The sequence below is a fragment of the Triticum urartu genome, chromosome 1 (genome assembly GCF_003073215.2).
Source record: "Triticum urartu cultivar G1812 chromosome 1, Tu2.1, whole genome shotgun sequence".
Classification (NCBI taxonomy): Eukaryota; Viridiplantae; Streptophyta; class Magnoliopsida; order Poales; family Poaceae; genus Triticum; species Triticum urartu.
The window spans coordinates 449,040,449-449,065,278 of record NC_053022.1 but is presented as its reverse complement, the minus strand read 5'-3'; the positions used below and the strand labels follow the sequence as shown (position 1 = coordinate 449,065,278).

Genomic DNA, 24,830 nt, shown 5'->3' with positions numbered 1-24,830 from the left:
GGGACCAAGCGACTGTGCAATAAAATTGGCATTGACATGGCACCAATCATTTATTTATACTATAGATTAAGCTAGAATCTCGGTATATACATATCATATCAGCACCATTTTAACTTACTGATATTCAGTCGCCTCCCAAAAGGCAAAGCTATACCATGACAAGTCCCGCAAGTTCACTAATTTTGCTCGCACAAAATAGAGACGGTTCTAAATGATTATTACCGCCATTTTTATTTATTTATATGGAGCAAACTCAGGCAAACCCTGACGATCTTCAGCCATCTTCAGTTCAGCACAGTTCCCAGCCATCCTCGTTGGAACCCCGCTGCTTGCTGTTGTCTTCACCCACTGAGCTTGCACCTTCACTGTCACAGCCATTTAACATTTCAACCTTTCTCCCGTCGACATCCGGATCCTCAGCCACTGGCCTTGCAACTTCAGCAACTGTATGTTTATCTTTAGACTCAACGGCTTCGGTGGTCCTGTCTGACGAACTAGCACTCCTGTGAAGTGAAGAATGCAGCGAAGAGGAGAGACTTGACATTGTTGATCGCTGCAACTTGCTCCAAGATAAGCGCTCATCCACTATTTGCTTGAGTTGAGACACATCCTCGCAAATGACAGCCATCTCACCTCTGCGTAAGGACAAGGATATGTTTCAGTACTCCGTCTATAAACTGACACAGCATTATCAAGAATTTAAATATTTATAGTTTTGACTGATCCTTCAGATTAGATGCATGAACAGTTCCAAACAACACTGAAATAACAAACAAAAAAAACAAATGGAATACTCACGATTTGTAAATAGATGATGTTGAAAACATGGGCATGGTTCCCACTTCCCAATGTCTAACTTTAACGTTATTCTTTGTACTAATATGTCGGGGCGATAATATTGCAAAAATAGTTTGCATGAAAACCCTACTAGAACATATTCCCCTTGCCTTCTCAGAAAGAATAGTTTGCAAAAAAAAAAGTTTTTGCTGTCTCTGTAAGCTAATGTAAGACGTTTTTGCAGTTCAATTCATATTAGTGTAAAGAGGTGGTATATTAGTTGTCCACCCAGGGGAGTTTGAATGCATGAGTTCTAAAATGTCACTTATTTCTGAACAGAAGTGCTACACAAGAATCATCTTGTTTACAATGTCATTTCTTGCTTCACTGAGAAGACTATTATATATTGTCTGAAAAATAGCCAAACTACATAAGCATAATGCTGACATTAAAAGGTGCAAGAGTAGTAAGCATGTTGTTAACTTCCAAAGATGGCACAAGATATTCTGAAGTTCCAGAGTCATCGAAATTCAGTTTAATTTCAGAGATAATTAGTTAAATAAGCTATAGGGCAGTCTTGCTATGGAAAACTTTAGCGCCACGAAGTAGCTGACATGAAATGATAACTTACTGTAGTGTATCAACAATTCGACCCCGCTCAACCAAGAACTCCTTCAGCTGCACATCCAACAATAAATATGCACCATTAACAATTGAAATCAATTTCAAACTAATTCATAATATGGGCTCCCAACACATACTACTTCTAGCAGTGCTAAAAGACAGATGTGTATAAACTCCATAAGAACAACACTACCCATAAAACCTTTTATAAGACAGCATAAATAATGATAATCAGTAATCCCTCTGTTCCATATTAAGTGTCACTGATTTAGTACAAACTTTAAATCAGCGACGCTTAATATGGAACGGAGGGAGTATCAAACATAAAGAAGCATTTTTACCTTTAAAGGGATTAACTATTGCTCTGTAGATTTAATTAAGAGACACTTTGAGCAGTACCCATAAAAGATTTTATTATACAGTAAATAATGACATTCAGTATCAGACGTTGATAGCAGTCCAAATTTATATTATTTATTATCAGGAAAGTTACAGACACAAAGGTAAAGCATATAAAGGTTGCACAGAAATACCTTCAAATTCTCCTCCGCTTCTTTCTGCAACTTTCTTGATTCTTCAACAATGGAATTCATCTCCTTTTCCTGTTCACTAAGTAGTGCCTGAGCAGAAGCTTCCTTTTCGTCTTTTTCCTTCACAGCTGCTTCATATTCCTGTTGTGCAGCAACCAATCTTTCCTCAAGAGTTTGCCGTATCTATATAGATCAGATCGGAGATGTGTTTAGATGCAACTCAACTTTTATAATCTAAAAATACTTCTGCAACTCAATATATCCAATATGAAATTTAATTTTTTTAACTTGTACTAGGTAATTATGCTTTCTCATAAAATTAATTTGTGTAAACAACATCATTAAAGGACAAACAACTGAAGACAAATAAAACATGATGGACCATCCATTCCATGTTCTGTCAGGAAGCTCAGTAGATGAAGAAAATACCATCAAACAAAGCATTAAGATAATACCTCTTCAATAACAACTAGATAACTATTCCTCTCGTCTGACAGCCTCTGAAGTCGAGATTGGAGCTCCCGCGCCTCCGTGGTCAAAATAGATCTCTCGCCAAAAACCTCACCAGCATGCTGCATATAGCACAATTGATGACTCATTTAGGTTAGACAACTAAAGAGTTCTCTCTTTTATAAAGTTTGATCAGGGGATAAAAGGACAAACCATATCATTTGCTTCTTTTGCATGATTCAACATTTCTTTGAGCTCCTCAACTTTGGTGAGAATGCTTGTACCAGAAATAGATGATTCACGCTTGGCTACTTTAGCTTTTTCTTCAAGAAGTTCTACATCCTCTATCATCTTAGTAACCAGCTCAAGTGAGGGTAACAGATCGTTCTGCATTAATGTCACAGCAGAAGAATAAGTGTCCAACTTCAGCAGTTATCGGCGAATCAGTCACTATAATATACAAAGTGCATTTTGCATCTTAAATTAATCAGTGTACATAGTTTTTTTTTAATTCAGAGAGTAAACCAAAACAGATAAATCATGGTCGATTCAGTTTCTTGCACAGGAAAAAAAATTGATGTGGCAGATGATTATCTGTATGGCAACTTCAGAAAGTTTTAAGATTATATCTCCCTAGTACACTAGTACAGACCTTAAGGGTGCCAGTGCCTAGTTTTTAGCTCCTTAGACACTGAAAGAGCTGTTAACTGTTCAAAATATGAGGAAACTGTAGGTAGAATGTGGCTTGCAAAAAGTTAGTCTAGGATGAATCGAAGTGTGGCTCCTAGACCAGCAATAAGGCAGTTTATTTTCTACTATTAAGTTTGGCATGCCATCCTAAGGGGATGCAAGTGGCTAATATGCCGAGAATCACTGACAGTGACCACAGTGATTCCAGTCAACCTACTACAGCCTGGACTTGACTAGTGACTACAACAAGTCAGCTAGCACCAAATGCACATTGCTTCAAGAAATGCAGCTGAATCTCCATACGATCATATCAGTAATTCCTACTACTCATTTCTGCTATAAGTGCTTCTGAATCTGTTGACTGAAATGGTATTTTTAGCATGATCCTTCTTTCACTTCATTTCAGTTATTCAGTGCATGAAACATAATCTATTGAGGTTAGCTTGTGAGTTTAAAGCAAAACATTCTCTTTTAACACAGTGCCCTTCATGTCTAACCTGCCAATTTGATCTATATACTCCCTCCGGTCCTTTTTACTCCGCACATTAGCTTTGTCTAAAGTCAAAGTTTGCTAAGTTTGACCAAATTTATATTAGAAAATATTGACATCTATAACATTTAATAAATATAGTATGAAAATATATTCCGAGATGGATCTAATAATAAATGTGTTGTTATGTGAATGTTAATAATTTTTTGTATAAACTTGGTCAAAGTTGGATGAGATTGACTTCAGACAAACCTAATATGCAGAGTAAAAAGGACCGGAGGGAGTACTACTACTAACACAAAATGCCAAAGTGGCTTCATTTTTCTTCTTACATTTGGTAAGCAAGTCATCAACCTAAATGTAAATATTCATGCCATGCAATTTTTTCAAGATAAAGGAAAGGGTGTGCAACTAAGTATAATCCACATAACCACAGGCACGTGTAACCATACACGCATGCAACCACATGAGAGTAATGTGCCCAAGGAAGTGTATATACAACAAATGTTTTGAAAAAAGCCAGCGTGGTGGGAGTTAAAATAATTGGAGTACCTTTTTGTTTTTTGCATCAGCAATGGAATCCTCAAGTGACTCAATACTAACAGAGTGGCTTGAATGAGTTGAAGCCACGGAGGCAAAGTGATTTGAATTCAAATCAGGTATCAATTCACTTGAAGAAGACAAGAATGTGTCACCATGCTGAACTCTATCCTCGGAGTTGTAATCAATGTCAGCACAATTGTTATCCATGTGTACTAAGACTCCACCAGAACCAACAAAGGATTCTTGGGTGTCTGGAATAGGAAAATCCAGCGCAGGTGCAAGGGTGTCTTTTTCAGTACTGAGAAATTTAGGTGAGACTACACTGTCAGGAACACCAGTAGAAGTCTTGGAACAAAAGGAGTTATCCACATCTGCATGATAACAAGGAAGCTCCAAAGGATTATCCTGGGAAATGCAATCGCCAACTGGGACTGTGATGTCAAAATCTTGCTCTTGGACTTGTGCAACATTAAGATTAATGCTGTCGCTCCCATTTTTCCTCATGAGTGATTGAACAATATATTCACTTGATAAAGATCCACCATTTCCAACTTGATTAGCTGAATGATCTGAGTAACACGATTTTAAGAAATCTTCAAGGGTCATAGTGCGCTGCTGATGTTCAGCGTCAGAGATAGCGTCAGAGATGGATTCCCCAAATGGGCCTGTGATGTCCACATCATGCGCATGGACTTCAGCAACATTAAGATTTATGCTGTCATTGCCATTTTTCCCCAGGAGTGATTCATCAATGTATTCACTCCACAAAGACCGACCATTACATGCGTTTAAGAAATCTTGAACGGCCAAATCACACTGCTTATCATTAAGTGCAGGCAGAGAACAGGAAGGGAAATCTAGTTGTCCATTCATCAATTGTAATGATGAAGTCACATCTAGTTCACCCACAACATTTTCTTGCATGTCAGTTGTGATTGCAGAATCAACATTTCCATTAGCTTCATCAACATGAATATCAGAACCTGATTTGACTCCATTCATTAGCATAACTTCAGAAAACAGGAAAGGTTCTAATGAGCATTATATATCAGAGAAAATGTTCTTGCAATTTATTGAAGATAAGGACTTTGTACAGATTAGCTCTGAAGTTAAACCCACATGAGCTCAATGAGCAAGATAGAAATTTAAGTCAAGAATAAGAAAGCCCATATAACACAGCCTTTGGGTCGTTACTTAACACTTGTATAATTGTAATAAGTTAAATTGCAAAACTGGCAGTACTATGTTTCTACCCAAACCACCAAGTGCTTACTGCTACATGAGTTAACTTTGGGCCCACAGCTTATCCTAAACCCAGAAGATCCCAAACACTATCCCTACACAACGATAAAACCTATGCATGCAAACATTTTGATTAGATCTAAGATAATCAATAGAAGCACCCTGATGGAGCGTCTTTTACACTAAGCATAGATTGGCCCATAATCTCAATCTTTTTACTTACCAGCAGATGATGAAGTTCCTGTCTCACCCACAGTATGATTAGCAGATACATTTCTGAATAAATCTTTCGTAAATTCCGCAGGTTCATGATGGGCACCAGAAATTCCGACTGGACCTGCCATAGATAGCATGACTTCGTCAAGGACGGCTACCACCATTAAATCAACATCTCTATTGTGCTCTATGGCGACAGCCTTCAGATACAGAGATCGAGTAATATGAGTCTTCATACTTACCAGCAGATGACGAACTTCCTGTTTCACGTGCATCTTGATTCACGGTTAAGCTTCTGAAAAAATCAAACTTAGAGACCGCAGCCTCGTGGTGGACGCTCGAGACTTCGACCGAACCCATCATAGATGGCATGACTTCATCAAGGACGGCGACCACAGCGGAATCAGCATCTTTATGGTGCTCTATCGCGACAGCCTTCAGCATGCGGGGATCAACCTGCGAAAGGGCGCACAAAAAGTGTCACCACTTAGACGGCAGCCATGGACAACCCAAAAACTAAATGGCTTATTATTACCCGTGCAATTCCCCTGACAAGAATAATCGAACCCTTTCAGAGGCAGTATGAATCGATCTAGAAATAATCCTAGTTCCGCAGGAGACTAGAATCAGACCCCCGCCCCGCCTCACGGTAAAATCATAGTGCGTCCGAATGGAAATCCACTATTCCCAATCTGTAACAGGTTTCCTCCCGCAGGTGTAATTAATTACCAATAACCCAAACCCTCGCCTCGCCGCCGAACAAAATTACAACCATCCCCCGTTACTCATCCGAGCAACACCGATATCCCCCATGCGAGATGGAAAGGGGGATCGGGCGTACCTGAGGGAAGAGCTCGCGGAGTGAGCGGAAGACGGTCATGTGGTCGCCCATCTCCGAACCCTAGAAGCCAAGGAACCAGGATCGGCTATGAAGCAGAGGAACCCGGCCACAGGTGGATGGTTCCGGCTGCGCGGAGGGGAGGGGGATTAGGGTTTGGGGGATTCCTCTGATCGCGGGATTGGAGGGGAGGAGGCGAGTTGGAGTGAAGAGGGCGAGCGAGAGAGGAGGCTGCACCCGGGAGAGAGGCCGAGAGAGACCCGCTCAGGCTCGAGCGGTGTGGTTTTACCGGCTGGACAGCGCGTAGGTTTTACGTTTAGCCCCTCCTTGTATCCTCTTTTCGTAATATACGCCCTCCGTTTTGGATATTATGAGATGTTCTAATTTTTTCATGAATCAGATGTACGTAGACTATTTTTAGTGTGTTTGTTCACTCATTTCAGTCTGCATATAGTTTATATTGAAATATGCAAAATATTTTATAATTGAAAACAAAGGCAACAGTAACTATTAGTGATTTCCTGGTCAACTAAAGTTAGCACAGTATATATATTTCCAAAATATACAACTGCTTCATTTCAAAAAAAATATACAACTGCTCGATCTTTGTTGGAATCATAAAACTTAGATATAAGATTGTCCCAGTTGACTTAGAAAAAGGATTGTCTTTCTCAAGAAGAAAACTGCGTAAAAGTACGTGACAAGTAAAGGTGAAGGATGGTCTCGAAAAAGAATACAGGTGACTGAATTGGACCGCCATTGTGTTTTTTCTCCAAGGACAATTTCGGAACAAATCAATGCACCACATACTGAAATCATGAAATGGAGCTCGGAGGAAGGTCCCAGTTGCAAAATTTGATTACTCCAAAGAAAGGGCATGCAGCTGCATGATTCAATTCAAGGAAACGGAAGAGGGCGACGGGACGTGTGAACGGGAGAGCCGCGGCGGCATTAATCATGTCTTAGCCACGAAGGAAGTAGGAGTACGTAGTAGTACCAACATATAGAACAATGTACGACATGTATACAACCTTTTACGGCGGAGAATACAAAAGGCGAACTGTCGCTCTAGGCCGTTGGCTCGTCCAACTCAGCGGCAGTGCCCATGCAGATGCAGGCTGTATCATATCATTATTCTGTATCTGTAGATAGATAGAAACCACACGCACACGGTGCTTGGATCAGTCTGCCACTGCCGACATAGGCACCATCTAGTCAACCCCATGGATCCAACGGATAACACATCACGGCATAGTGCAGGTTCCGAAAATATCTCAGCGATTGTGTTAAAAACATGAAGAAAAAAATGTTCAACGGAAGTTAGTACAGAAGTACAGATAAACCGCCCAACTGGCTGCTTGTGCTTGACTCGGTTCAAAACAATTGAGCCACAGTGAGTTCTCTTCATGTGAAAATTTTTAACCCGTACGGTGAACATTTCAGAAGCTAACCGGAGCAAAAGACAGGAGCTAATCTTGCCACAACCCTAGACACGACTAGTCCTCCTCCTCCACCTTCAGGCCCTGCAGCTTCGAGCCCAGGCCATCGCCATTATCGTCCCCGTCCTTCTCCTCCTCATCGTCATCCTCCTCTTCCTCGTCATCTTCAGGGTCCCCCTCGGGGTCGTTCTCATCCAGCGGGCCAAGCACCTCCAGCGAGTTCTTGCCTCCCTTCAGGATCTCCTTCACCTCGTCGACCCCTTCGTCGGAGATGAAATTCGAATTGATGTTCAGCAACACAAAACCTGGCTTGTTTGCGACAGCCTGAGCAAAGCACCGGGCTCCAGACCTCTGAAACAGATTCGTGCTCACGTCAAGCTCCTTCAGACCCGGGTGGCCTTCCTGCAGAGATTTTGCGATTGTCACCGCCCCATCATCCTTCAGCTCATTCTCAGCTAAGGTCAGCTTCTTGAGCGACTGCATTGCCGTTAAGCATTCTGCTACAGCTTTGGCTGCTTTGGCGGTTATTTCATTTCCTGCCATTTCAAGGACCTCTAACTGAGGCGCTGACTGTTTGAGGACATTCACAATTGCTATTGTACCCTCATTCTCAAGATTGAGGTCACTAAGATAGAGCTCAACGAGGCCACCAAGCTTCGGAAGGGTTTTGCTGAGAGCTACCCCTGCCTCCACACCAAATAAGTTGTCCCTGATATCAAGTTTCTTCAGACGAGTACATGTCCCTAATGCCTCAGCCAATGCCACTCCACCATCAGATCCTATCCTTGTCGCGGAGCACCTGAAGCTCTCTAGGTTTGGAGAACGCTTAACCATCTCAGCAATTGGCATAGCACCTTCATCACCAGTCATATTGTTGTGGAAGTGGAGAACCTTAAGCTTCTCAGTTGATGGAATAAGCTCAGATAGAGCTTTTGCAGCTTCACCTGATATGCCATCATTCATCACATATAGTTCTTCCAGGTCGCCCTGTGATTTCAGCAGCTCTGTGAATGCCCTCACACCCTTCTCACCTAAAGCATTGTCGGAGATGTTCAGGTACCTCAGTACACACCCTGCTAAAGCTTTGGAGAATATGCGCATTACATCAAGGGCTTCGTCCTCGGGTCTTCCAGCGACAAAATCTGAGATATCTACCTCTGTGAGCTGCGATTTTATTGATTCAAGAATTGGGCCAGCAACATTGGCAGCACCAATACCAAAGCTCCTGTTGCTGAAACAAATCCTTTTATACGAGTTTCCTGGTTTTGTTAGTGGACTGAGAAGTTCCTTTGCTTCTTCTGCCTCAATGAAAGCGCGCTTGCCACCAGATATGTCAAACACAGTATCAGCAGGCTCAAGAGGTGTATCAACAACAGGTGCTTCTGGTTCCTCGGTTGTCCTTGGGCCTTTTTTCAGGACTTCAAGCATCAGCTTGCTAGTTTCTTTTGCGTATAGCTGGACAGCAGAACTACCATCACCATCAGGCTCCTTCTTGAAATGCTCCTCTGCAGAAGCAAAGCACGCCTCTTCGATCCTCTTAGCATTCTCATGAGCCTCTTCTTTGCTCAAAATGCCATACTTGCGAGAGAAGATGCACTCGGCGGACAGGTTCTTGGTCATCCTCTCTATAAGCATCAGACGAGTGCTTTCACTCGGTGGCCACAGTTTGATGGAGAATGTCCGGGGCTGGAAATCTTGCGCTGTTGAATCCATGTGGAAAGGTGGCACTTCACACAGCAACCTACAGGTAAATCACCAAGAATAGGCATTAGCATGATCCCAAATTACAGAAAGTAATGCAATATTGAGTAAACAGCGAAATTAGTGGAGCAATTGGAGGGCCTATCCCCGAGGTACCAAACACTAGTACCAACAAGGATATATACAGCTAAATACCAGTTGGTAAAACATAGTTAAGTCTGCAGTGTAACAACAACATCATTTTTCTTCTTCTTAAAGGGGGCACCCATCTTCATTTAAGAAAATGGAGAAGGACAACAACAACTTCATTCATCCGTGATGAAAAGCATTTTGCTCAAAGTGGTTGGTTTACAGAGGAAATCAACAATATCAAGTACAGAATAACAGGAGTTCAACCTAGCACCAGGGAGGGGGGGGGGGGGGACGTTACTATGTTTACCATTATTGTGTACTACCTCTGTACACGAATGTAAGACGTTTTTGCAGTTCACAAAAATGTCTTACATTAGTGTACAGAGGGACTATTATTATATATACTGCTTGACTGGATAGAACTAGCAGACAACCAGCAGTCCAGGCATGGGGCATATTGCTTTTCAGAACACAATAAGCTACTACTATTGGACAGATCCTCCATATCTATTTGATATTTCGATCAAGCAAAGCTTAGAGTTACTGCAAATCGTAGTCTCCCAAAGGCCAAAGTTATGCATCCACTCCAGCTTCTTGTTTGTATATAAGTATGGATTGTGATTTACGAGTGCCAGTTCAATCAGCTAAAACATAATAACTCAGATCTCTCTCGTTGTATCTCCAGTCTTACCTGAGCAAAAAATAAAATGAAGTTGAACTAAGCCAAACACATACACAGCGTCTAACTACTCCAAACATGGATCGGTTGAAATAAGTTACTCGCTTGGGACATAAACGTTACCTCCCAATCCCCTGCCCGTGCCAGCGGGGAGATAGAAACATACGGGACAACCAAATTTATACACATTCATTTGGTTTGATTTGAAAAAGCAGTAAGAAGGATTTGCAGATGAACCAACACGGAGATAAGATGCGCACTCTCCTTACCTTGGATCCAGACGGCGGCACCGTCTATACTTGAGGAACGACGGCCGCGGCGACGGAGTCGTGGCGAGGGGCGGCGGCTTCCAGCGAGGCCGGCTGCGTCGATGGGAGGTGGGGCGGCCCGGCGGAGAGCGTGGAGAGGGCTCGCCGGAAGATACCAGCAGGGTGGGGGTGGGGGGTCGAGTCCTCGAGGGGGAGGGTTTGGGCGGGGGCACGGTAGTGGAAGGGGAAGAAGCGGCGGCCGGCGGAGCGTGGGGGGAGGGTTTTCTCTTTCTGGACGAGGACGCGACTCGCGCGAGGTCGCTCCGTGGCCGTCCGATCGGGGGATGCCCTTAACCGACGGTTAGTGGAAAGAGTCCCAGGGGCGTGGATTAACTAACGTAAGCGCGGCGGTGATCCGGATTTCGAAATTCAAATCTTGGCTGCGCTGGACTCTGCTGCCGAGGCGAGCGGATCCGTTGGATTCTCTGCCAGGCGGCGCACTCGTGCTGAAAAAAAAAACTGTTCGTTCTTCAAAAAAAAAAAGTATGGGGGCAGGAGCACGAGATCTGCTACGGCCGTTGCTGCGAACTTGTGATTTGTGAAGTCGTGATGGATATCTTGAGTATGTGATGATGTTAACTTTCAAATATATGAGTATGTCCTTACAATTGGATTCGTGGATGGATCCAAGGCGGTCTGCTGGTTCACATGATATGGAATGGACACGAGGTCAGTTGCCATGGTTCTGGGAGCAAACAAGGGCCCTCAAAATTCCAACGAATCATACGCCAATTTCAGTATATGTGCAATGTTCTGAACCATGCATCTGGAATTTCAGAACCCTCTATCATCATCATACCACAAAACTACCTTGCATATAAGATAATCAACTATTTCCTTACAGGACGTGGATTTCACCCTCCAATTCCCATCAAACAGAAAAAAACATAAACCAAACTATCACTACAAGCAAAGCAAAAAAAAAAAAAAAAACATCATCACCATCTTGGTTGCTGACTCCCTTCCTTCTCACCGGCAACCATCTTGCAGCAAGCCAGCAGCAGCAGGTATTCGGAAGACAGATAGTGAGAATCTGCAGTGTTCCACAACTGCTTTGAATTTCTCCTCCGGCGAGCTTTGCGGTGTTGACATTTTTACAACAAAAGGAGGAGGGCAAGCGAGAATCATATTTTCCTCTCCACGCGCCAGACTATCTAGCAGAACCGCGTCATTTGTTCCACATTCTTTTCTGCTCATCAAAGCTACCCACGACCGCAGACTGCTTCTTCGCATTGAGCAGCTTCGCAAACTCGGTGTAGTAAGCATCTGCGTCGAGATGATCTAGTACCTTTACTACCTTTCCGTTCGTCCGGCGGAGGATGGTCTGACCATCGATGCTCACATGACCAGATCTAACAGTGATGGCCCTTTGGGTGATCGAGTGATTCAGATGTGATTGCTGAACCAAGAACACAGCACCAAGAAGCTCACCAAGGAACATGTCCTGCAATGGTGACAAACAAAAATAAGAGGAAATCACAAATTTGCTGCTACAAATATACGACTTGAATACGAACTGTTCAAATGAAATAACTGAAGTGGTTTCTTTCACTATTGAATTGTGGTATATAATTGACAGGCCTTTGTGAATATATAGATGATGCTAACTGAAACTAGATAATCCAGATAAAATTACTATGGAAGTTTTTGCCTTTTATTTGGATACTGTATGTATAACAACACTATCTATTGTTACTCTATGTATAACAACGCTATCTAAAATGGTTTTTTCCATTATGGCAGTTTAGATATAGAACCTGTAAAACCAACTTACAATGTGACGATATGCTTGGTTATTCTTTTGCAGTTTCTGCATTGACAGCAACAACTGGTATGCAAACGATGATTCAGGAGTCTTCTCAGCAGTACACAACGATCTTGTGACTTCTTTGAAAGAAGCCACCTGGCGTTGAGCTCTCAAAGGAATGAGAGTGATGTCTAAATCAGATTCTACAACCGCCTTGGCAGCTTGAGGGTCAAGAAAGAAATTGAACTCTGAAAACTTATTTGATGGAACAGTGAACACATTGCCTCCATCTCCATTTCCGCCAGCCAAATGACTCCCGACTATAAAAATGCGCTGCTCAGACATTTGAAACTTTTTAGTCAAATAAATTTCCGCTGAGCTGAAGTAATGTGTATCTCAAAAGCTTTTGGAACTAACCTCAATTACTGATTCTGCTTTTGTGTCGGATAGAATGATGTTCGCTATGTTTGTGAGAGGACCATTGGTCAGGATGGTTATCTTGTCAGTTGGTTTGAGTTCTTCTCTAATATGTTGCCAAACTTCAAAAGCCAATGGCTGCCTGAGCTCAGGGCGCGCGGTGTCCCTTGGAGCACCATATTTTACTGAATTTTCTGCTGTGTACCTGATAAAATAACATGATTAGGTACCACGTGGTCTACATTTCTGTCATACTTGACTGTGTGCCAGTAGTAATATCCAGATTTGTCTTTATGCATACAGAATGAGGCTGCAAAATCATATTTTTGATACGAGACCCCAAGATATCTAGATGTAAGACGTGTATTTTTAATTCATTAATTAAAACCATGCGTTGGTACCTTCTAGGACTTCTGGGCAACACCCGGGCTAGTCCAAAAAGGGTGTCAGTGTCAAGAAAACCACCAGAACCATGTGGTATGGCTTTCACGTATTCACATCCAAGGTCAGGGGCACAAAGCGCAGTAATTTTCCCAAGTCCTACTGGAATGTCATCACGGCCCATCATATGAAGAACGTCATAGATAACATCTACTGTAGCTGGGTTTGCCCAACCATTGCCACTTACCAATATCCCCTGCATATGTAAGAACATAAATGACTATTAGACTTATAACAGGCAATGTTTACCGTATGATTTTGTAAATATTTTTGCAAGTTTATTGGAAGGGGAGATTAGCACAGATGATACTGACCCTCAAATCAATTGCTTCCATAGGTGCTTTCAGGAGGCACAAGAGGGCAAGAAAATCTCCAGGACTCATGTCCATGTCAAATATGACAGGCTTTCCTCTAATCTGATGTTTCAAATCAGGTTTGTACATAATCTCTTTGTAGTGACAAAACTGATCGGTGAAATTGAAGTGCCCAGTGTGTTCAGGGCGATTCAGGACCTGCATGTGGTGATGAAAAATATTTGACTTATAAACAGTGCAGCAAACAAGTTGATTGGAGAGAATTATGTTATGTCATTGTTCATTTCCCATCTACATATTCATTACTAGTACATCCCTATTGCTCCTTTTTTATTATGTATTCCCATGGTGTTGCTATGTTTCTGAACCCCTTACATCTCGACTGCAATCTTAGATTGCAGAATTAGATGTTTAATCAGATTTAAAAAAATACTTTCCTACTGCTTTTGTTGAAGTTTGTTTGTGAGATTCAACAATCATAGAGCTTGTCTCAAGTGCATAAAATAGACAGGAATGTAAGGCTCTTCCTGGATCATCATCAGTCATCACATTTTTCTATTCATCACTCAAGGTTTAACAAATGTTTTGTCAGAAAATGACATCCTTGAGAATATTCAGAACAACAGAGGATCAAATCAAAAGTAAGCATGTACTTCAGAAACAAATACCTCGAGAAAGTGGTCAAAAAACTCTCTATCAAGAGGACTTTTAACATTTCTATTAGGTTTTGCCTTCACTGCGACAAGTACAGCAACCGAGTCAGGACCTTGCACTTCTTTGGTGTATCCATCCTGGTAAAATATTTAGCCCATCATGTTATATACAACGATGAACCAAAAGTCTTCAATAATATAATGATGAAATCTTTAGATGCACACATATCTCTACTGATTTGCACTTTCTGATGTTATGTAATAAGTATATATTTCCATTTTAAACTGCAGTTACCTGGCATTTTCCTTTAGTGCCCCCTTTCAAAACACAAAATGAATCATTGAATCCTATCTGAACATGACCACTATGTACACCACCTTTCAATAAATCAAATTTTGGGCTTGCATGTCCATCAAAGAATGGATTTGATCCATCATGCACACCGTATGGTTCATTGGATGTAACCACAGTTATGTTCATCACTTCCATCTCAGCAAAATCGTTATCGCCATTCAGTTTCTGACCATTGCGCATTATTGAGAGTGCCACACCAGACATGAAAGAATCCCACATAAAGTAACTCTGAATTAAAGCAAAAAAAGAACAAGGTTAAACCAATAACACAAGTACACATGCAGATTAACATATCACCACATGTAAAAACTTACTGTGTAGAACTGGTCATCAAACCAGGTATCGCGAGCAATCTTCAAAGACTGGAAGGAGTACTGTGCCTCATAAGTGCTCTGTTGCTCCTCAAATGCCTTGAAGAAGGACTCAGTGATTGGTATCGTGTTGGTTGCATCGAGTGGCACAAGGGTGATCGGGATACCAGAATGAAAGACCTGTAATACCAGATAAAGAGATAAGACTAATTCCAGATGCACAATAACATAGTTGATTCCTCAAAAGAAGATAGCGCAGTTAAATGCTTAACACTGGGCTGCAAACAATTGGTGTGCCTCTAGATTACCTGATACGCGCCAAAAGGGTCTCCATATATGTTGAACTCGGCATATGGATTTTTGGTGTAAGTTGTAAACATGTTGCCATGATCACCACATTGTCGTGGCACGCATGATGTGTCGTTCTTGGGGCAGCAACCAGTGGGATTTTGCGATCTCACACCCCCACCCATTATGTAAATGTGCTTCACGTTTTTCTTTAGGTGAGGGTTGCTCATGAGGAACAGCGCAAAGTTTGTATGTGTTCCGACGAGGAAGACATTCGTTGGCCCAGCGGATATGGTGTCAATCATCACCTGTTGAGTTGTTGGCTGTTGAAGAGGGGAGTAACTTCTATTTCCCTGATTCAAGGCCAAAAGGAAGTTAAGAAATGCACTGCCTTCCAGTACAGTCTTCCTGAAAGAATCTACAACCATGTTTTGAGATAAAAGGCATGAATGGTGGGTTACTATCTTTGTTCTGTACCTGAGGAAGAATTTCCCGTCGAACTCCATAATTCGCGTTGATGTCCAAGCGGCCACCTGATCCCTGTGGAATTGATTGTCGGTATCGACACTCCCCTATTGTTGACATTCCCTGAGGAATTGAAGTCACAAACAGTTATTTTTACCGAACATGGTAAAATTACAATGTAGAATTTGGTAGTGCAGAACTTGCAAGGAGAATCAGATGGACATGGGCCATCTATTTCACCTGGTCAATTATTGGGAAATAGCCACCAACGTGAGGATAAATTCTACCATCATTGGATATACCACCCTCCCCTCCGACTCCCACCGCAATGTCATCACGGCCCATCATGTAGAGGAGATCATACAACTGGTTGACTGCATGACCAGCATCAGTCCATGAGTTCGCGTTGATAGTTATAGCCTGTGAAAGCACTAGCAAATGAAAATTTCGAACAACAGGGTCATGACTCATGAGAATACCGGAAGAAAAGACAAAATGCGGTTCAGTTCAGTTGAGCGCACAACACTACTAGACTAGGTATTGTCCCTCTCTCTCAGCGGGAATCACAACTACTCCCTCTGTAAACAAATATAAGAGCGTTTAGATCACTATTTTAGTGATATAAACACTCTTATATTTCTTTACGGAGGGAGTATATAACTACACCTACTGCACAAACGACATTAGGAGCCCAAATCATCAGTGTTCATAGCAGAAAAGTATCATAATAATGCGTAAGGGCGCAAAAGACTAGTATATTAGTATCAGCAAATCTGAGCTAGATAAAACCATGCGAGCATTTCATCGAGCAATTTCTGGGCGCACATGAGATGCCGGCGTAACACCATTTTTACGGCACACCTACCTCTGAAGCCTGATTCCTGAAGGAGTAGGGATGTCACGGCGCCCGTCGACCTAGCAAGCTGTCACGCAAAGGACTGGAATTGCGGTGGCCGGCTGGCCGCCACCGGCCGGAGCACTCAGAATGGCACTCAGAATGGCATGCCGTCAAGCCGTATCTGCCTCGCCGCGAGGAAGGAAAACACGGCTTCCGGTGGGCTCTCCGGCGCTTACGAACCGAAGAGCAGCGCGCAGGTGGCGCGTATGCGTCCCCCCACGACTGCGCGAGAGCACGACCATGGATTCACGGTTACAGACCAAGCTGCTAGGTGGAGAACGAAGGCCGAGCGTGCAGTTAGAATGCGCGGCCATTGGCATCCATGCCCTCCTGCCTGGACATTGGGCTGGGCGCAGGTGTTCTCCGCCGCACCGACGCGCCTCCCGATTCTCCTCGTGCGCGGTAGGGGGCACTGCCGCGCTGTATCGCCGATCCGTAACCACTGATGGCCCGCCGCCGTCCCTGAGATCCAGACCATGAATCTATGTCAGGGAATCGCAAAGGACCTTCTCCGAACTCCCGGAGCTGACCGGCGCGCGAGCTCTCTGAACTGCGGCGAGGTGTCTGACGTGCCCCTCGCCTCCTTCAGATAGAGAGGGAGGAGGAGACGGACGAAGGAGAACAACCCTACCTTCTCCATCGGACGGCTGAACGGGATCCGACGAGGCAGCCTTTTTTAGCCGATTTTTTATTAATAATAAATGATAAACCAATTATTCCATAACTGGAAAAGGTAACTTGAGATTTTGAAAATGGGAAGGACGCTATGAGTAACAGCGTCCAAGCTGGCCGCTATTGCAAACCATATCCAGGTTTGAACGCTAGTGTTAGCGGCGTCCAGTGCATGATTGAACCACCCAGGAACCCCTAGATCGGCTGTCTCCAACCTAATCCGCTTGTCTGTCCAAAAAAATGTCGATTGGTAGATCATAATGGCGAGCAGCCGATGACACGGTGTCTCGGCTGTGATGGTCGGCGTTGTTGGCTGTAACATCCCGATCGCAGCATCAACATGCGAACGTCGCAATCATACTATGGGTATGGCCGGAGTAACACAAATTTGGAAGAGAAGATGCAATTGGTTGGACCCCGCAAGTTAGCGAGACACTCCACTCCCTTCAAGCGGCACGCTTACATTGAGTGTGTCAGATAGAAGAGGGATATGCCAATTAATTATGTTGTTAATGTGGCTATTAGTAGTGTTGCTCTTATTCCTATAGCTTATCCGAAGCGATCATGAAATGAACTGAAGGACTCTAATAAGGATTAGAGCATCTCTAGCCGATCCTGAAATCTTCTAGAGAGTAAAAAACGATTTTACTCCTCTACACGGGATCTAGCTGATCCCGTGAATCCTATAGTGGAGTATATATTTTACTTTGAGCCGAGCCGAGTGCCTAAACTTACTCGACTGCTCGGTCGCAGAGTAAAACCACACCATGCCTCTTTGCCTCTCTCCCTTAATCCCTCGCCGCACTCATCTCGCAGGCCACCCCACAGCTCCCGCACCCCCACCCTTGCCGTCATGGCCGGATCCCGTGGATGCCCTGCCTCGCCGCCCATCCGCAGCGTGGATCTGCACAGCCGCTAGCATAGCGCCGACCCACTCGCCTCCCGTTGTCGTTGCGGCGCTTCCTCGAGCATCGTCCCATCAGCCTCCTTCGGCAGGCTCTCCAGCTTCCCCGAGCTCCTGGTGCCGCCGCCGCCTTAGAGACCATACATTGGCGTGCGATAGCGGGCATGGGGACGCGGGTAGACGAAATCACGAACCAACACACCCACGAGAAGCTTTGGCTCGGATCCTTCCACTCCGCCGAGCAGGATGTCAAAGAGTATGACATTTGGTTGGTCCGACTGCACGGCGTCGACAGCCACCGAAACTTTGAGTTCGGTGAGATGTCGTGGCTAGATGTCGTTGACCCGCGAGTGGTCTCCACACGGGAGGAAAGGAGGACCCGGACGCGAGGGAAAGGCTGGGGCAGAGGCCTTCGACGAGGCGTACATGGCAGAGCTCTGCCGCTGTCTACCCAGAGCGCAAGTCGAGGCGGAGCTAGAGATGCTCTTAGCTCTCTTCCTTCCCAATCTCTCCACTCTAGTATTTCCCCTCCTGTAATTAGACCTGATACTTGAATGAATCAATACGAGAGAGCAGTAATCCCTTGTGTTTGATGGAGTAGTGGCAGGGTTTGTAACATCTCGGCTGAGGTTGCTTACCGTGCAGCAAGGAGGAGGAGCAATGATTGCCAGCGAACTAGGTTTTACAGCTCATGCAACTCCATAATCAACTCGAAACGACTCCGTTCAGTTTAATTACAGCACTGGTCAAACCACAGAACTGGACACTATTGGCAATGGCGTCCAGACATGGCCATTGTTCTTAATGGCGTTCAGGTCTGGACGCCGCTGTTTATGGCGTCCTTCCTATTTTTAAAAATTGCACGTCTTCTTTACTAGTTTTGGAATTACCGAATTAATAATTATTAATTATAAAAATCGGTTTTTTAGCCTCGCTTTTTTTACGGTTTAGCGACTGTTTTTCGTTCTCTTTCAAACCTTCCTTACCAACACTATCAGAACAACGAAAATATAACAAGAAAGTGGATGGTATTTGAACTATAACTTTATAATAAAAGATATAAGGTACAAAATAAGTAGAAATCCAATTCGGCTTTTGGGAGCATATGCTCCTGCGAGCAAAAATTGTTATATGCAAATGTAAAAAAAAATTGAAAAAAAATAAATATGTTCATTGTCAAATTAAGATGCTACCTGCAAATTTTTGGGTGAAAAGCTTAGGTATTTTGAACTGCGCAGAAAGGAAAAGTCGAACGCCAAATGTTACGCTTAATTTTTGTTTTTTTCATCGACAAAGTACTGCTATCTCGTTTCACATAAAAATTGTCAAGCATGCAAGTTACAATAAAAATTGTCAAGCATGCATGTTACAGTAATATGAACATCTACAAAAATTCAGAATTTTTGAAATTTATTTACTTTGTTTTGAATTTACTATTCATCCATGTGCATATCCCCCCCCCCCCCCCTCAAACCCAAAACGGCTCTCCCGAAAATAAGTGAATGAAAACAACAAGTTATGTTGACAACAATGAGAGCAACATGAGGACAATTGGCTTCTTTTCCGAAGTGGGTTAGACGCCTTTCAATTAGTATCACATGACACGATGAAAATCAAATAGCATGTCTTTTAGGAGCAACAGAAGGAGGGTAAGGATGACAACCTAATCGGGTCTAGATCATGCCGACGTTGTTGCATTAAGTTGACAACCTTTCAACCCAACAATGATGTTGTCATATGACTGTTGTGATTTCATTCTTTATATAAGAGCTTATCGAATATAACCGCAAAGGAGCAAGTGCCAAAGTGATAAGGCTTGTGGCACGTAATATGAAACCCGAAATTGACCGGGCGAGGTAAAGGGGAAATCAGGATATGAATAGCATTCATGTGTACTATCTACAATACAATTGACATACAGTTTTAGAATGATAATTACTTATGTGTAAGTGATTTAATAAATGAATGTATTTGTTCCAAAAATCATGGAGTGGTAGGGGGCGGCAAATGGATCCCCACTTTTATAGTACAACGGAGAGATCATGCGGCACGTGTTCGAGAATCATAAGCGCCCATAGAAGGTCATTTGCAAGAATTAAAGTGAGAGAATTTTTGAATTTCGAAACATCTAGATCGAGTAGGGGAGCGAGGTATATTGTCGCATTGGAATTGCAATTTGTTCGCCCTCTTATGCTACGATATATAAACATAAAAATAAAATCGATAGCATAATTTTGAGTTGCAGTCTCATTTCTGCAGCCATATGTTTTACGTAAGTGTTGGCCGCACAAAAAAAATACAAGTATACATGTCAATTTGTGTTAAGTCCCGTATGTGAGTGAAATACATTTAATTATATCTTTTGAAAGGTTGACAATCAATACGTGAGTAAGAGTGCATAAATCATGTCCCGCTATGGCAAGCAAGAGGAAACGAATACGTCCGCAAAACGATGAGTCGATTCTGAATGCACTGACCAATTCCAGAGAAGAGCACAGCAGCGTTGCATGCAGTATGAATGTTTGGTTTTTTTAACACAGTATAATCACAGCTGCTTACATACACACATACAAGCATCTCTATCACTCTATGAAAGCATGCACACTATCTTATCCCTATGAGTATCTTTAAGATACTAAGAGCAACTCTAGCAGACCCCGCATCCGGCGTGAACCCGCATAATTTCGGCGATTATACGGACTCGGCCCATTATTCTGGCCAGACCAGAGCCTGCATCGGTGTTCGGCCCGTAAATATTTTTGCCGCAACCCACAAACGCTACCCCCGAACCAGTATAACTGCGAGTTTGTGGGGCAGATGCGGGTCGAAACCCTATCCCCCCGCAGCCACGTTTGCCCCCAATTCCCCATCGCGCCGCTCGATTTGTCGTCGCCGGTGAGCCTTCGACCGCCATGGCCGACTCGGGGGATGAGGCGGAACGCCGCCGCCGCGCCAGATCTGACGCCGCTCGCAAGCGGGGGGCGCGTCGGTGGCTCAACCGCGGTACCCTGCCTCGACTCCGACTCCGACCGATCGCTGCCGGTGGGCAGCTACCGCAGGAGCTCCGGTGAGCTCATTTTTGTTGTAGTAGTGCGGTAGCTTAGGCCCTGTCTAGCATTTCTGACCTTTAATGTGTATGTATGTGGAGTGTGCGAACTTATTATGAGAAGAAGAACCATCTATGCGAGCGAGCTCCGGTGAGATGCTGCTTAAATTTCTCCCGCGAAACTGCTTTTTTAAAAATATTACGGGTTTGTTTGCGGTTTTCTGTTCTGCCGCCGCATTTTTTAGCCTGCATAAGCGCCTCCGCGCGACCTGTAAGCACAGTTTACAGTTCGGCAAAATGCAGGTTCTGCTAGAGTTGCTCTAAGCCGACATAACATCTAAAATTGACAAACTCATAACAGGCGCCGCGTTTTTTTTTCCAGAGGAACAGGCGCCGTGTTGTCGGTGTCCTCTCTAACTGAAGGAATATCACTGAAAAACCTGAAATAAATTCAAGAAATTGCGAGCACCAGTTCCAAGTCTAGCATTTGAATCCTGATAGGTTTGTTCCACCACACACCACATGAAACCTAACCAGCCGAGCTACGCGTAGTTCCCTTTGAAGCGTCTGCTCTTCGATCGGCGCCTCTGCCCATAGTGTCCACGAGGAAGGCGTGCACGCTGTCACGTTGCTAACACACAGATCAAACGGTGCACGGCGAATTTTGGTAGGCCATCCACGGCCAGCGTCCGACACCGATCCAACACACCTGTATCGCTGACACTGCATGCATGGCCCATGGCCGTCATGCATGTCACGCGGCATGTCTCCATTTTCTTCCCCACGTCGGGCCCGGCGTACGTGTTCAAGATGAGAAATGACGCGTCTTTTTCAGTTTTTTGCACCGAAAGGGCGGTCGTCCGTCGATTTCCGGAGTTAGAAAATGTATAAGCGTCGTGCCTGGGCAGTGCATTTGTTCGTTCGAATTGCGAGGATAGTGGAGAACTATTATAAATAAAATGAAAATAGAGGATAAGCTAGCGCTCAGGCATGGGCGGGAGAGGATATGGTGACGTGACACTGACACACAATCATATGCACCAAGACGACGAGAACAACAATGTTCTTTTGCCCATATCTGAGCATGATAACCTGTCTCGTCGCATCCATCGCCCATTCATTCATTCGCACATTTTTTTTAACCTTTCATTCACATAAACTTGGATTTTTTTTTCCCTCTTGCAGTCCTAGAGTATCACCTGATACTCTCCCAGTACCAACAATACATAGACGTTTGAAGCGAGCGTGCTTCAAACAACACAACGAGAGAGAGAGAGGAGTGAGGGAGAGGGAGAGAGAGGAGTGCGGCGTTGCAAAGGCCGGGCTCCATGAAAAATATACTTAAGAGTTTCAGAAAATATCAATTTCTTCGTGCAAATTATGCATGTTCGTCAAGTATGTAAAATGCTTCATCATGGTTTTTTAAAGGAATACCTATTATTTGCATGCTACACAAAAGAAGATAAATATCTGGCCCAAAAACAACAAAGATAAAGCCCATTTTAATCTGTATATTTATCTTTTTGGTATACATTACATGTGAGCATATTTATTCATGAAATTTTATATGTGTACGTGTATACTACAAATATACATCTATGTATATACTTTTTTCAGATTTTTTCAGTATATGAAAATAGTGTTTTCTTTGGAAAATAAAATAAAGAGCTCTATGCTGCTCGGCCTCTGCAATGCTCTAGAGAGAGAGAGAGAGATGTGATGAGATGAGACGACCGAGAATACTCAAGCTAGGGAGCAGCTGCTGCATTCTTGTTGCTCCGGCCAGCCATCCAAGACTCGCAATTACGAACTCCCTTCATTCGAAATTACTTGTCTTGAAAATGGATGTATTTAAAACTAAAATATATCTAAATACATTCATTTTTATGACGAGTAATTCCAAACGGAGGGAGTACAATGGAGAATCAAACCTTTTCCCCACGTACTCCTCGCACGAAAGCAAGCCCAATGCTATCCGCTAGGCAGGGAAAAGCCCCGCCGCTCAACTCCGGAACAAAAAGCACTCCCATTTCTGTGTTGTTCCCCCACCACTGTTCACTATTGCCGTCCAAATCACCGCACCCGGAGAGGAAACCGGTCCATGAAGAAAGAACACGAAAAAATGCGCAGAATCCACGAAACGAAAGTATATGCTACTAATAGAAAAGCGCACGCTCAATGACGAGGGAGCGGGATCTCTTGGATGGTCGTGGACGCACGGGCGAGCCGAGCCTCGCAGGCATGCAGCGGCAGCCGCCATGGGTGCAACTATATATACAGGCAAGCGAGCAGTGGCGGTTACCTTGACGTCGAACTCGGCGCGGTCGTGCTTGAGGAGGTAGAGGATGGCGAAGAGGTCGTCGGTGTCCATGTCCGTGTCCACCAGGATCCGGTGAGGCGGCGGCCGCGGCATCCCAGCCGCGGCGAGCCGCGCCAGCGCCACGAGAAGGAGCAAGGACAGCGTCCTCGCCACCGCGAACCAGCCCATAATCCCGAGCCGCCGGCGAGACGGTCTTCTCCTCCCCTCACCCCTCACGTACAGTACGCTACGGTCGCACACGATGGCCGAATGAACGGGCTTATGATCTGTGCGGGTATACGCAGCTGTAATAAGTAGGCGACCCGAGCCTAGGGTCGTTGCTCGATCGCTGTCCCCTGGACGGGTCCAGGGAGCCTTGATTGGCCATTTCGGTACGCTCGCGTACCGAGCGTGCGCGTGTTAATAGTGGGAACGAGCGAGACTATGGTCTGTTTTTCTTTTTCTTTCTGTGAGCAAATACTGTGGTCTGTGAGTGTGTGTGGCGGGGCACGGACGTATGCCCAAAGTCCGAGATCCGGTTAACGGTTAATGGTGTGTTTGTCAGGGAGGTTTAAATGTTGGTTCCTGTTCTCCAGGCAGTGAACATGGGGCTTGATGAGGACATCACTTTCATGGTTACACTCACTGTTCTTCGGTGGTGTTTGGTTCTCTAGTCCTAAGATTTTTTTTTAGTCCCAACTAAAAAGTCCCTCCCTATTTGTTTCCAGAGACTAAAAAGTCCCTAGTCCCTTCCTACATGCTATTAAATGACCATGTTGCCCATAGTATATAGAAAAATAATAATCAAACAACATCATGGGATGGCGGGCCAATGGGTGCATGGAGGGGCATTGTTGAAAAACTTCCAAAAAGTCTCAGAAAGACTCTCCTTGAGAGTCTTCTTCATTTAGTCCCAAATGCCTATTTTAGTACCTAAAAAGTCCCTCCCGTTTGGTAAAAAAGTCTCTAAGAGGGACTTTTTCTAGTCCCTGCACAAAAAAGTCCCTGGAAACAAACACCCCCTTCATCAGTTGTTTCACCTGCGCGTTACAAGGAGCATTTACATTATTACTATTTTATACTCCCTCATTTCCAGTTTATAGGGCTTATCTCAAAATTTTAGTTTTTACATTTTATTTACATTTTATAAGGCTCAATTTGGTTGTTTCTCATCACATGTTCAGACTTTAAGGTGCATTAAATCATTGCATGCAAGTATTAAGAGAAAACTGACCAATGCATAAAATGCATGCATGCATTACAATTAATGCATTCGTAAACATAATTTTTTAAGGAAAACAAGAGCATTAATTGGGTGCTTTTGCAAACTATAAAAAATATTCCATCACTCATCATCTATC

General features: G+C 43.8%; 3 protein-coding genes across 8 annotated transcripts; all 3 read right to left on the bottom strand.

The window, feature by feature from the left end:
• Positions 1-13: 13 nt before the first annotated feature.
• On the bottom strand, positions 14-6,689 carry LOC125517836. 2 transcript variants are annotated; one of them, XM_048682892.1, is made up of 9 exons: positions 6,404-6,689; positions 5,805-6,018; positions 5,570-5,683; positions 4,114-5,114; positions 2,595-2,768; positions 2,387-2,503; positions 1,935-2,114; positions 1,409-1,455; positions 14-635 (listed from the first exon to the last, which is right to left on the bottom strand). In XM_048682892.1, the coding sequence occupies exons 1-9, from the start codon at positions 6,452-6,454 to the stop codon at positions 290-292; spliced, it is 2,244 nt and encodes a 747-aa protein (XP_048538849.1). In that variant the 5' UTR covers positions 6,455-6,689; the 3' UTR covers positions 14-289. The 2 variants fall into 2 exon arrangements, with proteins under 2 accessions (XP_048538849.1, XP_048538850.1); XM_048682893.1 differs by having other exon boundaries at positions 4,114-5,087.
• A 970-nt stretch (positions 6,690-7,659) lies between these two features.
• On the bottom strand, positions 7,660-10,833 carry LOC125517820 (RAN GTPase-activating protein 2-like). Its single transcript, XM_048682891.1, has 2 exons — positions 10,621-10,833; positions 7,660-9,580 (listed from the first exon to the last, which is right to left on the bottom strand). The coding sequence occupies exon 2, from the start codon at positions 9,550-9,552 to the stop codon at positions 7,897-7,899; it is 1,656 nt and encodes a 551-aa protein (XP_048538848.1). The 5' UTR covers positions 9,553-9,580; positions 10,621-10,833; the 3' UTR covers positions 7,660-7,896.
• Positions 10,834-11,403: 570 nt separating this feature from the next.
• On the bottom strand, positions 11,404-23,734 carry LOC125517764. Of its 5 annotated transcripts, none has more exons than XM_048682886.1 (12): positions 23,473-23,734; positions 15,891-16,070; positions 15,663-15,773; positions 15,206-15,538; positions 14,901-15,077; positions 14,527-14,814; positions 14,247-14,369; positions 13,579-13,776; positions 13,225-13,460; positions 12,824-13,028; positions 12,434-12,739; positions 11,404-12,103 (listed from the first exon to the last, which is right to left on the bottom strand). In XM_048682886.1, the coding sequence occupies exons 1-12, from the start codon at positions 23,656-23,658 to the stop codon at positions 11,828-11,830; spliced, it is 2,619 nt and encodes an 872-aa protein (XP_048538843.1). In that variant the 5' UTR covers positions 23,659-23,734; the 3' UTR covers positions 11,404-11,827. The 5 variants fall into 5 exon arrangements, with proteins under 5 accessions (XP_048538843.1, XP_048538847.1, XP_048538846.1 ...); XM_048682890.1 differs by having other exon boundaries at positions 15,891-16,081; positions 23,473-23,689; XM_048682889.1 differs by having other exon boundaries at positions 15,891-16,024; positions 23,473-23,491.
• Between the last annotated feature and the right edge of the window lie 1,096 nt (positions 23,735-24,830).